This window comes from Cryptotermes secundus, unplaced genomic scaffold (genome assembly GCF_002891405.2).
Source record: "Cryptotermes secundus unplaced genomic scaffold, Csec_1.0 scaffold371, whole genome shotgun sequence".
Taxonomy (NCBI): Eukaryota; Metazoa; Arthropoda; class Insecta; order Blattodea; family Kalotermitidae; genus Cryptotermes; species Cryptotermes secundus.
Genome location: NW_019741978.1, coordinates 192,869 through 209,363, shown reverse-complemented (window position 1 = coordinate 209,363; position 16,495 = coordinate 192,869). Strand labels below are relative to the sequence as shown.

Sequence of the window (16,495 nt, the reverse complement as noted above, 5' to 3'; positions counted from 1 at the left end):
GGGGCCCAACTGAGTAGGTTAAACCTTCCCTATCCACCTGAAGACGGAGACAGATCCAGTCTCCGAAACGTCGTGGTTTTTTGTCTTTTATATACCGGACGATGGGTGAAGTCCAAAATAAGCCAAAAGAAGTACAGTATACACCGTCGTCAGAATCCTTTCAAGTCTATCTAATCTTGTGTTATCTGTAATGTTTTGGGAATGTACGTTCCTACACCAGTAATAAAATTCTATTTACCTGAAGGGTTAGTATGCTGAGCTCGTGAGCAGATGTATGCTTATGGCTGATATGCATACCATATTCATACAAATACTTTCATATTTCATCTACGCTGTTTTATGTTTTTGATAATTTATTTTAACTTATATATATATTGTGCATTTTTGTAATGAAACTTTTAAACATGAAGCTATTAGCTGTGTCATGTCTGTGTGTCCACTGAATGAACTTTCATGAAATCTGATTATGGGAAAATTTGTTTGTCAGTATGTCCAATTTTAATTAAAATCTACCAACAATGACACACAAAAGTCCTGCATACATATCTCAGAACAACACTTGCATTAACTCACTACATACACTGAGTGAAAACATTATAAAACAAAAGCTGAAGAGAAAATGAAACATACATTTTATGCCCAATACATTTTCTTTTTCTGCAAGATTCTTTACTTCTTGAGATAATTAAAAAAATAAGCAAATGTGACAGAATTGTTACGCTACACATGCATTTCCTAACTTGTTTAAGGTTTATTACCATAATCTCAGAATAGGTTCATGACATGTTCCCAGAGCTGGAGTTGGAGAAAAAAAGGTTTATATACAACTGACGACTACATAACAAAACTGTGATGAGTTCTAACAAAGCATCATAACTTATATTATAATAGACTTCAAATCTTTCAAATCTGTTGTCAAATTGCTCAAAGAATCTCTCTGTGAAAAACTGCAATAGTGATGGATGAAATTTAGAAATCCAACAGGATTCCAGTACATTAATGCATCTAAACATATAGAAGAATTGCACCAAGCCAAACTTCAATCTCTGGCTTTACCCTTTATTAAATTAAATTAAAATTTGCTTGCCAAATGAGGAAAGTATCATTCAGATAAAATGTCTGTTTATTATGGCCTTATTTTCAAAGATATGACACATATAATTAAACTTCATAGAGATCCTAGAAAAATGTAAACTAACATAATATTACAGTTTCAATACACTTACACATTATCAGTCTCCTGTATATCTCTAACCTTCAAAGCAGGAACTTCTCAATTTAAAACATTCTGTCACAGCCTCATAACAAACATAGCATGTCTATTTTATAAGAACTAAATGGTTAGTGCTATTTCAGGAAATTATCACTATTTATTCTGAGAATCATATAAAATATTTAAACACAGAGTGCAAGGGACATGTAGAGCTCTTAAAGTTGGTACAAAAGATAACCAGTATGCTTTAAACAGCTTATTGAAGAATGCTGAAAGAGTTGGTACAAAAGATAATCACTATGCTTTAAAGGGCTAATTGAAGACATTTTCTAGTGAACCAAATTGTTTACATTCCAATACTTTTCCTTTGACCCTTAACCCTCTTACCCAGTTTTATATAAAACAGGACATTTTAATCAGTTCTTTTCACATACTTCCTTGGTGTCACAATGTGGTCTTTTCTTTGCCAAAGGCCCTAGCCTTTGCACCATCTGAGGCAGATCTGGGTTGCTCTCCAGAGTGGAGCACTGACTAGAAGGAGGATGACTATAGTCTGGAGTATTTTCTTCGTCAGACCCAGCAGCATCAGTTGTGACAGCTACAGATTTCTTCAGTCGACGTACCCTGCATCGTGGTGCAACAGGCCGCCGAGCAAAGCTGTAAATCATCATACATTATGTAGGATTTGAGGCGGCCTTCACAGCAGTGGTTATGAAAAGCCATGTAGTCTGTTGAATGTCAAACGAAATTTCAGAGGAACATGTCACCTACATCTTCAGGGTTCAACAGTAAGCAAAGCAGGCTTTCCCTTGCTGCCTCCATCATACTGGTTCCTTGTTTTGTTTACTCTTAAACCCTGACGATGGAGGCAACATGTTGGTCTGAAATGTTGGCTAACTTTCAGTGGAATACATCACGTTATATCCCAGAAGATTATTCATTATACGCTACTTTCTGATTGATGCAAAATGGAAGTAGTTAGATGTCAACTTCTTGTCAGTGCAGTGCATAATACATGAACCTTACCACACACTAGCAGTCACTATCAAAAACGTCCGAGAAGAATATACATAGCTCACTTGCTCATACTATATTATGAAATATAAATTAATAATTGTTCTATTTAGTGATTGATTTCTGTCAATAATTTCCACTAATACAGATTCTCACTATAACCGAGTTAACAAAAGAATCACCAATTTCCCCCCACCCATCTGCCTAGCAGCTATGTCCTTCAGTATGCCTTCCTCATTCCCACCAGATATCAGTCTAAAAGTCATGTAGTGTAAATAGGATAAAGAACCAGGCAGCCTACAAGTCCCAGTACCCATGTTGAATCTTTCACTGGTTTTACTGTAGGTTAAATTTATCAGATATAACCTGAAGGGTTAGCACCGTCTCCATTAACAGTAAAAAAATATTTCTTCCAGAACACAAAATACTGTGTGATACCATCAGTTTCTGGCACAGTAAGAATAACGAGAGGAGTCAACATGTAATTAGATTGGATACCAGGACAGAACTACACGGATTCATTATGGAAGACTGCTACATTTGAAACAAAATTTTAACAAATATATTGGAAACCTGTTACAGAACTTAATAATAATGAAAATAACAAAAGAAGACAATGACAATAATAAAAAACTATTGCATATAACTGTACAACCAGTAACTTCATATAAGAAAAATCTGATACATTTCCTTGCATGCTGATGATCTTTTATGAAATGTATGCTGTCATTACGCACACACCTTCCTCTGTGAAGTACACAGCTGTCTACTGGGTACTCTCCTTCTTCCTCATCTGACCAGCTTTCACACATATCATCTCTTGAGTCCTGAGAGTCTAGGGTTTCAGAACTATCTCCCTGTCTCAGCCTCAATTTTGAAACTGAACGAACTGAATCTGCAGAAACAATAACAGCCCGATACTGGGCTGACAGCTCCTGGTCACCTCTACCAACTGCCGCAATTTTCCTGGCTAGTTCTTCATCACTACAAAGGCCCTCCCTATGATTTAATCCTGTTAGTATTGAAATAACATCATCAGGGTTCCCATTATTGGCAGTTGTTTCAATTGCAGGTGGTGCTGATGCTCTATTTCCATTTAATATTTCATTCACTTTCCTTCCAAGGCTTTCCAAATGTTCATCATCACTTTCACGAATAGACAGTCTTAAATTGCTATTTGGTTCAGAATCAAGCGAGGGGTCAGGCCGTAGCCGCAGTTCAGCCTCATCACACTTTAGGCTATTCCCATTCAAGCTCTCTGTTCCTGGGGATATATCAATCACTTTGCGTTCCTCCACCTCTTTCACAATGCCTGCCTGGGACACAGTCACATTAAACTGACGGCCAGCAAAGTAGGGATTAGGACTTGCGTCAGTTTCACTGATGTCCATCATTTCAGTCTGCGTCTCCCCATCCACCAAATTCTGCAGTTTGGAACTAGCCTCATTCTGTAAAAAAAAAAAAACAATTTTTTGATGTAACACATAATTAATTCCTTTAGTTAGAGGTCATCTATTATAGCTAGAACTCTTTGTGTCTAGATATGCAGAAGTTTACACTCATTCCGGTCATCAGTAGGACACCAGTTTTCAATATCTGACTTGCCTCAAGGCTCATAATATCCACTGTCTAAGTGTCATTACAAAAACAGAAGCCTTTAAATAAATCATACTTCACCGCAATTTTGCATTTTACTGCAAACTAGTTTAAGAGCCATTGAGAATTCTATGGCAAACCTCGTCATTTGTTATACAAGCATTTATACTAGTAACTTTCCCTTCTTTCTTCTGCATTCCTTTTCAGTCCTACACATTAATGAATGACGCACCGAGGCTGATGTTTAACACCACCTCACATGAATAACAAGCATAAACAGTCACTCATAAACTATCTCTTTTATAGCACACCACACTTCACATATCCACATCAGAATATTATCACTACTCAGAACAGACATGACTGAAACGAAAGACTGCTCACTTGTTCATAACCTATTATATATTACAATCATGCAATATGTTAAAACATTCAACAGTTACTGCTATAGCAATCTGAAATTTTGCAAATGACAATGGACAATGATAAAATTTGATGCATAAAAAACTTTTCATATACTGTGTGTGTACATATACATATACAGAGTGTCCCAGGAGGAATGTGCCAGACTTCGGGAGGGTGTTCCTTATGTTAAAGTATGCCTATATAACCCAAAACACCTATGTCCAAAGTTGAACGGTTACGGACATAATGGCCAGAGAAGTGTGAAACTCTGACAGGTGTTACACACTTGTTGATTACCAAATACATATTAACCTTTAAGTGCCGAAGTGCCCCGTTTGTACCAGTCAGGCATTTAAACTCGGCTAGTGGAAGCGCGCGCACACACCACTAGTGGAAGCACATGCACAGTCCTAACTCTTTATTTTTAAATGTAGTAATTACCAGACAGACTTGAGTAAAACCCTAATAGAGGAATTAAATTGATACCTAAGTGAACAACAGCAAATAAAAATATACATATGAGTTATGCCAAACTTATCCACGATCCAGTAATTTTATTGCAGATCCTGCAGATAGGTATGTTAAAAATATATTGTAAAATTCGATGTACATACCTTTTTTGTTGTTACCTGCTTGATGTATATATAGGCTGAAATTATACTACAGTATTCGATTTCACTACGAACGCACAGAAAACAGATCGCACTCTGTATCTTAGCAACGATGCAGCTGTCTGCTCATTCAAATAGAAGGGGCAATAAACTTTTACAGCTCTAACGGAAGGTCTTAGGACTGAAGAAGGGACCCCTCTAGCTTTCTCTTCAATAGCCATGCTTTCATTCTTCTGACCTTCAGTCAAAAGATTCGAAAATCCGAAGAGTGTAAGCAGTGATAGCAGAAGGCCAAATGATTTTATTGCTTACATCTGTTTTATGACACCAGGGACTGCTAAAATTCGTCAAGTGTTACAAACAGAAATGAATTTATAATGCAGAACAACTCTGTGAAGAACTGGGATACCATTTTTGCAGTAAGCATCAAAATTAAAACAAAAAATTGAAAATAGAGTATAACACTTTGTATTAAAAATTTCAATTCTTCCGTTATAATATGCGACACTATGTTCTTTGCTGATATAAACAAAGTTAATACCATCCATTTATCATAAAAATTGAGCAAGATACAGCATTTTTAAACACAACGCTTAAAAGTTATTAAGCGCCTAATAGGAACGGACATTTAAACGCAGAGTAGCAACGGGCATTTAAACGCGCACCAGCAGCAGGCATTTAAATAAACTCCGGCCAGCTGAAGCTTACCACTATTTCGAAGTCCGGCGTGTAAAGGCTAAAACTGGCAGGAATATGTGGTTTCTGTAATGTTAATAATGCACGTAACATCAAACTAACTTGTGAGTGACATGAAGCCACACATTCACAGAAAATCTCTTTTGGAATGTCGTTTCCATTATCTCATGTGGATTATTATGGGACCACGTACGCACATTTTGTAAATTATTTACACCGTCCCGGGTAAAAGACACCTCATCACTTAATAAAGTGACGCTTAACAGTTTGGGATGAGCTTTTATCCTGTGACAGAAATCCATATGCTGAGCATGGTCACCTGGTTCCAGATGTTGTACCCTTTGATCATGGTAAGGATACAACTCTTCATCATGTAAAGTTCGCCACACCTGCATATGTGATATGGTGATTCAAGAGGCCACTGTATGAGTGGACAGATGTGGACTTCTCTGAACCATCTCAAGGATGTTCTCTCGTGTGTTTATCATACGTACATCCTCCCTTTCAGAGTGCACAGAAACACTTGGAAGAGAACCAGTATCATGCAATGTCTGGTGAATTCACGTAAATACACTTCAAGATGGAATCCTTCGATCGGGAAAATGCCTTTGGTATTCTTCAACAGCAGCACGTGCATTGCCACCGCAAAATCCATACATAAAATGCATATCACAATATTCCATGTGTGAAAACACAGAAGGCATTTCAGCTACTCCACACAATTAATTTACCAACCATTCACAATGCGGCCGCAACGTAACCTGAAGGTAGCACATAAGCTTACGGCTAGTGTGAATCACCACACAGACAACCTTTCGCTTGCAACATGACAACGCTAGACCCCATGCCAGTTTGGCAACCACCGCGCACATTGCAAAGTTTGGCTGGACTGTCCTACCACATCCACCCTATAGCCCCGGTTTAGCACCTTCAGACTTCCATCTCTTTGGGCCTATGAAAGATGGACTACGTGGGCAACATTTTCCAGACAATGATGCTGTCATTGCAGCTGTAAGAAAGTGGCTAGCCTCTGCTGGCACAGACTTTCACGGGCACGGCATACAGGCTCTTGTTCATCACTGGCAAAAGTGCATAACAAATGGTGGTGATTATGTGGAAAAATAACTGTAAGTAGCTGAAATCTTGCTCTATTTAACTGCATTATTATGCTTTCTGTATCTGTTGTAGTTTTCTTTAAAAAAATAGGAGGCATTATATACGGAACGCTCCTCGTAGATACATATAGGCCTCACATCAAACAACAAGGCCATTAAAAAAAAAAGAGATCTTAAGTCCAAGCATTCTAGATCTAGAAGAAACAGACTCAATAATAATAAGTAATACTAAATAATTTATTCTGATATGCAATCTTAAGTTTCAAAATAAAGCTGTATTGCCTAAAATGACATGTGAAATCCAAAATAACTTCCCTATTTTCAGTAGCACCTCTACATAATTTGGACTGTCAATAATTTGGACAAGAGTGTTCCCAATTAGTGTGAATTAGTGAGGTCTTACTGTATACTCATATGCATTAATTATTTATTACCCCATGCAGCATGTGGTTAATGTGGCTAATGTGTGTGTGTGTGTGTGTGTGTGTGGGGGGGGGGGGTATGTCTTGCTGTGGAAACAGTAGAAAATAATAAGAACTGCAAAAGGAGTCATGCTGAAAATGCAGGTATTCTTTTGCTGTGTTATATAGACTTTGAAGTTTTATATTTCTTTCTTGCAAGAAATAAAAGCAGCACTGCACCTACCTACTTAATGTATTAAAAACTCCTATGTGAAATGTTTAATAAATGCATCCGTCATTCCCTATTGCTTCAAAATAGCTCATTATCTAAAACCATATTTCATGTGCAACACCAGAAACTAGATTTCTATTTGGATTACTTAATACAGCTTTATCAACTAAACAGGTCATGTAATATCAGATAAATAACATGATAATTATGAATTATGAACTGGTTAAGAATTTGGAGAGTGTAGTTGATACTTGGTATTGAGGTACTATTACAGAATTTTCCTCTACAGACTGATGAAAACCACAGAAAATCCAATCAGTCTCTCAGACTGAGATCTGAACACATAACATAGGAATACTAACCTCTCCAATACATATCTCTGAAAAACAAATTTTCTGCTCTCTAGCATACTGGTTACTGAAATTATGATCTACCTCAAAATGAAGAATAGACTGAACAATAAACCTTTGTTTATCCAATACTGATAAATTTTAATTTTCTGCACTGCATATTATACTGTATTATTTCAACTTATCATTACTGAATAATACTCATATTCTTAATTTCTCCACACCTTTTTGTCTTGATTTGGACTGGATTTTGTGAAGCTACTTCTCTGCCTACATCTACGTTGTTTCAAAAGATGTTCATAGGATGCCCCTCCAGTAGTCGTGATTATGGACTCTGGCTGCTGTGATGCACTGTTGCATACTAAAGCTGCCATGATGGGGTTCTATAATTGAAAAACTGGAATTATGGTTCATATTCACACCCGAAGCGCATTCTTTTAACACACAAAAAGAATCCTAGTACACTGTACACCATGAGAACCATAAATTTATTAGTATTATTTGCTGATGACACAAGTATTATTGTATCTAATTTGAATCCTGAAAAATTTAGAAGTAATGTTACCTTAATTTTTAATGAAGCAATGATATGGTTTAAAAAAAACTTTTTAACTCTAAATTGTGATAAAACACAGTTTTTACAATTTTTCCTAAAGAAGCATAGAGAAATAGAAATCCAAAGTACAATTACTAATACATTAATTACAAATATTAATTGTTCAAAGTTTTTGGGAATAAATATAGATAGTTCATTGTCATGGAAAAATCACTTAACTTTATTATCAGTAAGACTAAGCAAAGCATGTTTTGCAATAAGGGCAATAAAACCCTTTATGTCATTGGATACAATAAAGACGATTTATCACTCTTATGTGCATTCAATATTGAAGTATGGCATTATCTTTTGGGGTAATGCCCCTTTTAGTAAGAACATTTTTAAAATACAAAAAAGAATCATAAGAATTATGTCTGGATCAGGAAAATATGATTCTTGTAGGGAATTGTTTAAAAAGTTACAAATATTGCCACTCCAATCTGAATATATTTTTTCTTTGCTTCTCTTTGTTATTAAGAATAAAAATTATTTCAAATTTAATACAGAAATACATAATATTAATACCCGTTATAATTACAATTTACACTTACCCTTTACAAATTTATCAATTGCACAAAAAGGAGTCCTGTTCTCTGGAAGCAAATTGTATAATAAATTACCTTTGAATATTAAATCATCATCTGGAGAAATTAAGAAGTTCAAATTTTTATTGAGAAGATATCTCACTGAACATGCATTTTATAGCATTGATGAATTTTACCAAACTACTTCCCGATGAATATTTTTATAATACTTTATTAATAATTTATTTGTTAACACACGATTACATTAAATTATGTAAATGATTTCAGACTATTGTATGACTGTGACAGGTATATATGATATTTAACTGGTATGTGAGGCGTTATATTTATTGCTTATATTTATCTTGAAACTAAAGCGCATAATAATCTTTTGTACTTAATATATTTTGGGTGGAATTGTATATAGAAGATTCATGCTACTGATAATTTAAATTCTTTGTTTTAATTTGTTTGTATTTAATGAAATTGTTATTACACTGTGTACTATTTTATATCGTTTTTATTGTTTATCTTGACTGTTTCAATGTTTGGAACTTATTTTAATATTATTATTGACATGTTCTATATCCAGGGTTGTATTTCAACCTATGTTTTGGATTTACTGAATTTGAAATAAATAAATAAATGAAATGAACACATACTGGTGATATAAAATCAAAAACAAACATTGCTGTTTTGCTACTTAACTACATATATGAATATAAGTTCAACAAGACATGCAATGCCATCAACTTAAGTGTTTTCACATCATTCACTTGATAATACAGGATCTGTCTGTCTCTCAGAAACATCTTCACAACATCGCAGGCTTGACACACTTCGTAGAATCTTAGTAAATTCAATGTCAGATTCTGAATCAAACTGGGTTTCTGTTTGGGAATTTCTAACAGATTAAGAATTACTTTTCACAAAAATTTGGAATTAATGAATCAACAACAATTTCAGAGTTAACTTATGAAACCTACTTTCCTTTAAATGTTCAGTCCACGTGATGAGGCTAGTAAGAACTATGAATCAATAATTATACCACCTAGTGATCTAGTTCTGACCATTACTTCCATTAGTAAAGCATTGACTATACTATATTCACATCACTGGAATGTTTGTAATTATTAACATATACAGGAACCTTTCCCACAGAACTGGAACTATGTTTATGATCTAACTTCATACTGAATGTCACATACATTTGGTCAGTAGTTACCACCATACACCAAAAGCTAAAATATAGATTTCATGAGCCGTTATGCTGATCTTCTACGCTCTACAAAAAATTTTTTCCTTAAATTCATTTGGGGGGGGATACATTAAATTGCTCCCCCTTCACAGTTTCATACAACTCCACGTTCATATTATTAATGGCAGGAAAATGAAGAATGACCGCCTCTGTGGTCTAGTGGTCAGAGTTCCTGGCAGTGAAAAATTGTCAGTTGGTTCAAAAGGTATTATGGGTGACAGACAAAGATGTGTAGAGAGATAAGGTACAAACACGGGCCTTTAATTCCTTACAAAATAAATCAATGAAGATAAACACATTGATTTGAACAGTTCACATGTGTTAGTTGTTTATGCTCTGAAGAAAAATTCACTCTAGAGAGCTTATTTTTTTGCATTTCCTTCCTGAATGGTATCAGTGATAACTATTAATTGAATTTTAATTAGCCATTCCAAAAAACCTACAGAAATGTGGTTACTATTGATTAATGGATGATTCTCACTAACCCCATGTGCCCAGTTCTGTGGTGACTCTGGACTAGTTTGCATCTCAGGTGAAGTAGGGGTGGAACGATTGCTAGATGAGTTGTGCTTGCACAACTGCTTCTGAGCTTTCAGCAGTGAGTGCTTTATTCCAACCTTCTTCTCTCGTCTAGAAACAATACAAACATGGATGTTAGTGAAACAAAAATTTGAGTATAAGAAAATAACAATTCGCCTCATTTCAATACTGATTTAAGAGAAACTGGCAGAATAATGAACATGAGTTGCACTCACATAAACTACAGGATAGCAGGAGCGAAAATCCCCCAAATTCTTTGACAATTGTAACAGAACTCTTTTGAGTATACTTTACAGAACTGATGTTTAGCCGGCTGGTTCAGTACTGAATCTGACACAAATGTTATTAAATGATTAGACTAGAGGTTCAGCACGTGACTGCTGAGAAATGTGAAAGATAAGAGATTAACAATGCTGACATCTTTAAAAAGCATAGAAAATNGATGAGGTGGGCAAGACATGTAGCACGAATGGGGGAAATGAGGAATGCATATAGTATATTGGTGGGAAAGCCAGAAGGAAAGAGACCATTGGGAAGATCAAGGTGTAGGTGGATGAACAATATTAAAATGGATGTTAGAGAGACAGGATGGGATGGTATGGATTGGATAGATCTCGCTCAGGATAGGGACCAGTGGACGGCTCTTGTGAACAAGGTAATGAACCTTCGGGTTCCATAAAATGCTGGGAAATTCTTGAGTAGCTGCAGAATTGGCAGTTCCTCCAGAAGGGCTCAGCTTCATGAGCAAGTAAGTTTTTTTTTTATTAAGAAGGTGGTATAATTCAATGCTATTCCCTAGATACAGACGTGCTTACTTGAGTAATTCCTGCTCCCACTTCTCTAGCTGCCGTTGCTTCACTTTCAGCACCTGTTCTCGCTGTTCCACTTGAAGTAACTTCACCATTAGCTCCTGTTTCTGCTGATCTACCTGCAGTAACCGCGTTATCATCTCCATGTACATGTCATTGACACGGTCTAAGTTGTGCTCATAGTGCTCCCTGATATCTTGAGCATGTTTCAGTTCATCATTTCTCTTCTTAATGATGTCTTCTTCATACTTTGGCAGATGGGTTCCATTTGACTGCATCTGCTGCATGTGTAATCTTATTTCCTGTTTCCATGTTGCCTGCAAAAATAAATTACAATTAATTTGTACTATACAATATATTGTTATTTATCATAAAATAAATTGAAGTTTATTATCTTGAAAGGAGAACCTTTATGCATGAACTAAAATATTTTTCTGTCCAAATACATCACCAGAAGAATATCATTATCATTCATTAAGATTAAGTGTAACTAATCACAACATACTGACATTAAATGTCTTAAATTTGTTTCTTTAATCTGCAGAGTTTCTACTTATATGTACAAGTACATACTTCCAGTTTGAGGATAAATTATATCAGCAAAAAGAAGGTATGATAATGGTAAACTATCTCTGGTGGTCAGTAACACATTTATGGACCACTCTGAGGAAATAGCACTGGATACAGCAGACCACAAACCCTCTAAATGGCTCACATACGTCGATGACGTTTTCATGGCTTGGCCACATGGACCAGCAAGATTACAGCAATTTCTTCACCATTTCAACAGCATTACACCTTCCATCAAATTCACAATGGAAGTTGAAGCTAATGATACCCTTCTATTCTTGGACATTTTGGTCCTGAAGACGGGTCCAAAACTGGCCACAAAAGTGTACTGGAAACCTACTCATACTGGTCATTATCTGCACTTCAAGTCAAACAAATATCATGTAAAAAGGGGAGTCATTCACAGTTTTATCAGCCAAGCCAAGGTCATCAGATGGATTTCAAAAACGAAATTAAGAACATACGAGTATGACATGATCTGATACTTAATGAATTCCCACAAGAATTTGTTGGCTTCATATTGAAGCCACTGAGAAGCAACCATCCTTCTTCAAATATAATATAACAGAGCACTGTCATTATCCCATATGTTAAGGGTATTTCAAAGAAATACAGACACACTGGAAACCGTTCCAATGTTAGCACCATTTTCGAAGCTAAACATACACTCTATGGAACACTGATAAAAACTGGACCAGTTCTAGATGCCAAGCAGATGAAGAAGTGTGTGGCTGTGGCAGATGTTACATCAGCAAAATAAGTAGACCTTCAGAAGTATGCATTAAAGAGAACAAATATAACCTGACACATGGTCTGCTTGAAAAATCAAAAGTAGCCCAACATGCATACAAAGAAGGCCACAAAATATGTTGGAATGAAGCAAAGGGTCTTGCACACTGAACCAAACACTACCTACACGAAATACAAGGAATCTGCCCGCATGTCTCTGATAGAACATTCGATCTGTCATCCCAGCTTGGACATCTCTCCCATGTGGACTCACTTTATCACAGCAGAGATCAAAAGAATACATCTCTGTCCAGTGTAGATGGAGTGGGAAAATTTGTGTTCACGTGTTGGTACCATACAGAGAATTTCTTTCTCCAGTGATGGCATCTATTCTGATAGTTCTCTAACACAAGGTCTCATGTGTGTGGAGTTTTTTTTTTTTTTTTTAATATTCTAATGTTTTGTCTTAGTTCTTGCAGATGGTCTGTACTGTGCTTGGCTTGTATACCTAATCTTGAGTTAATGAAAATGTCCAAGGATAGGGACTAGCTCTATCTGTTGGGCCCAACTGAGTAGGTTTATCCTGAAGATAGAGACAGAATCCAGGTTAACAGGAGGATGGGTAATGTCCAGAAACGTAATATTTGCAACTTGGAATTGTATAATACTGGCAATCAGTTAGACAAGGCCAAAAAATATTTTTGCTCCACTTGGATCTTCAATGTGGCATGTCAGAAAGTTTTAGTACAAGGCACAATAAACCAGTTATGGCCTAACATATATAAAGACTTGTGCCCCATGATTGTGAAGCAAGAATGCAATATTGCCAGATTATTTCAAGCACTGCTGTTCAATGAATTACCTGATCCACATCCCATATCAAGAGCTTTTAATTCATGATGAAGAGTAATTTAGTTTAAGCCGCTACACGGCAGTTAAGATTTGAAACAACTGCTAATCAGTGCAGAAAGTCACAGTGCACTCCCCTGTGTCTAAGAACATTGTCTCAAACAGGCAAAACTAACTTGGAATAAAAAAAATTGTACTTCAAGATTTCATACAAAAAGGTATGTTATACTCGATGGGAACGTCAGGCCATGTTTTCATAATAATCACTTGTTCACTGAGTGAGAGGTTACTCATTTTCTCTAGTGTACTGTCTTTCTGTTAGGGACTCTGCATATCTGCATTATAATTCCTGTTTGAGACATGATATGGACATGAGACTGTTTTCACAGTGCAATAGGTGCCCTATTACTTTAAACAATTCTTTAAATGTAAGATTTGAGGTTTTCACGGTGGTGACTATGAAGAAAGCCGTCTTCTGGGATGTAGCGCTGTGTAGAAATTGTGTTAACCAATGTTTCAGAGGAGCGTATCGCCTCCATCTTCAGGGTAGAAGACAAGAAGAAATCCACGAGTGAACCAGCTAGAGCAGGTGCAACAGACTGAGAGTCTCTAGCTGGTTCGCTCGTGGATTTCTTCTTGTCTTCTACCCTGAAGATGGAGGTGATACGTTCCTCCAAAACGTCGGTTAACACAATTTCTACACGGCGCCACATCCCAAAATGTGTGATGAACACTTAGAATGACATGAAGATCAAGAGTTTACTATTAACCTTGCTAATATAAAATAAGATTTTACTTCTTTCAATTTCTGATCAATACTATTTCACTGCCAAAACACTTTACAAGCACATTTCTCCTTCACAGCACATGTTTCCACATCCTTTTTGACACTGTACACAAAAATGGTCATATCCTGAAAAGCTGAACAAAATTTTACCAGAATTTGTGCATGCATTACATATTCACATGTCAAACATTATTCATTACCTCTCTAGAAATTTCTGACTGTGGAAACATGGAACACAATAATCTCTCATCTACAGACTGCATTTCTTTTCGAAGATATTTGCATTGCCTGTTGACAAATGCTTCAGACTAATGCAACAGTAAGAAATACAGCCAGCTGATAACAGAATCTCTTCCAGTGGAGAATTACAGGAAATCTGTTTATCTGTCCAATAGTCAGCATGTAACATTAGGCACACATCATATCTAGATACAAAGATTTGTGTCATGTTCATGAAAGAATTTGACAATTTACTTTAAAATGTAAAGTTCTCCATATTTATTTCTTTGATTATTTATGGTATATTTAATGATGTTGCAGTAGCTCAAATTATATAGCACTGAATGGTAGCATAATTAGTGACTGGAAATGGTCATAATGTAATTTGAGGTGTTAGCCCAACTTGTGCCTGGGCAAACTGATGAAAACCATGAAAAACTGCACTCAGAATTGATAATATATGGGCTGAGATATCAATTTGGGCCTACCAAACACAAACCAAGAGTTCTGCTTACTTAATTGCAACAATGAAATGAAGCTGTCCATTTGTTTCTTAAGACATTTTGTATTATCAAAATACAAGTATAGTTTAATGTTAAATACATATAATAAAAGAAAAATAAAAACAAAAACAAACTCCATGGCCTGTAGACTGCAAGCCAATTATATTGACTGAGTGACTGCCACTTTTTGGCGAAGTCAGTGCCAACTTTAGCAGAGGTGTCGTGTGGTCAGCACAACGGATCCCCACGACCATTAATATTGGTTTTCTAGAGTGGAGTCGCTATCTCCTTCAAATAGTCCCTCAATTATCCTCATGAAGCTGAGTGAACCCTGTTCCAGACTCACTACCTCTCAGAAAATCTGGTAGCGAAGGGAATTGAACCTGGGACCTCTGGATCTGTAGCCAGGGACTCTGGCCACTAGACCACAGAGGTGGCCTAAGATAAAAAAATACGCATGATAAACAGATATTAATTACTATTTCCAACAGTGTTCATCATTTACTGCCCTAAATAAACACAAATAAAGGAATGATTGTGCAGCCTTGCTACTATGACCTACATACCTGTGTTCTGAGGTAGTCTTCAGGTGACTTGTTCAGAACTTCTACAGCTGCGATGTCCAAGTGGATAAGGATGTTCTTGAATGAAGGCCTGTTTCGAGGCTTAGCATTCCAACATTGTTTTACCAGCAAGCGGAAACCTTCTGGACATGTTGTGGGGATTGGAAGATGCAGGGAATAATTCCCTACTCCAAACATAATGGCTGAAGAATCTACATCTTTGTATGGTGTTTCACAAGTCAAGAGTTCCCACAGCACAACACCATATGACCTGAATAATGTACCACAAATGTAGTTGCTGGAATAAACATCTATTCAAATTAAGTAGTCAAATAATAATTCACATACAAGTCTTACCATATATCTACTTTCTCTGAGCATGGTTCATTACGTATAATTTCAGGAGCCATCCATGCTACGGTTCCCGCAAAGGTCATTTTGATACTAATCTCATTCCATTCTCGACTTGTACCAAAATCACTTATTTTCACAATCTCTCCACGACCAATTAGAACACTGTAAAAAAAAAAAAGACAACATTAACAACAAATTTAACAAAATACTCAATTCTGTTATTCCAATTAAGTACTTCACTTACAATGGAATTTAACACTGATATGAGTAATGCTCCACATGTGTAACACTACCAACACATGCCAGCTTTACACCCCTGCCACTTTTGAACAGTGGGAAAGCATTAAGTACCTGAAGGATATGAGGCTGGTACCACACTGTAATTCTGTAAATGATGCTGATGAGAAAATACCAAACACCATTACTGGGAATGAAATTCGGCAGAAACTTACTAAAATAATGCTCCTGGACCATCTGAAGCAATTAAGGTAGCCACTTTACGTAAAGGCCAAGATGTACTCTGCTACATCCCTCATTTAGTACTTTCAAAACATTAATGTAT

General features: G+C 36.3%; 1 protein-coding gene across 3 annotated transcripts in view; it reads right to left on the bottom strand.

Moving 5' to 3' along the window:
• LOC111872867 (mitogen-activated protein kinase kinase kinase 12) overlaps positions 1 to 16,495 on the bottom strand; it is a 48,960-nt gene that overhangs the window by 3,479 nt on the left and 28,986 nt on the right. For all 3 annotated transcript variants that reach the window (XM_023867100.2, XM_023867099.2, XM_023867101.2), the window contains 7 exons: positions 15,937 to 16,095; positions 15,583 to 15,850; positions 11,366 to 11,676; positions 10,496 to 10,640; positions 7,858 to 8,016; positions 2,969 to 3,675; positions 1,648 to 1,870 (listed from right to left, as the gene is read on the bottom strand). In XM_023867100.2, coding sequence (XP_023722868.1) covers positions 1,648 to 1,870; positions 2,969 to 3,675; positions 7,858 to 8,016; positions 10,496 to 10,640; positions 11,366 to 11,676; positions 15,583 to 15,850; positions 15,937 to 16,095 — 1,972 coding nt within the window. The remainder of the gene's footprint in view (positions 1 to 1,647; positions 1,871 to 2,968; positions 3,676 to 7,857; positions 8,017 to 10,495; positions 10,641 to 11,365; positions 11,677 to 15,582; positions 15,851 to 15,936; positions 16,096 to 16,495) is intronic.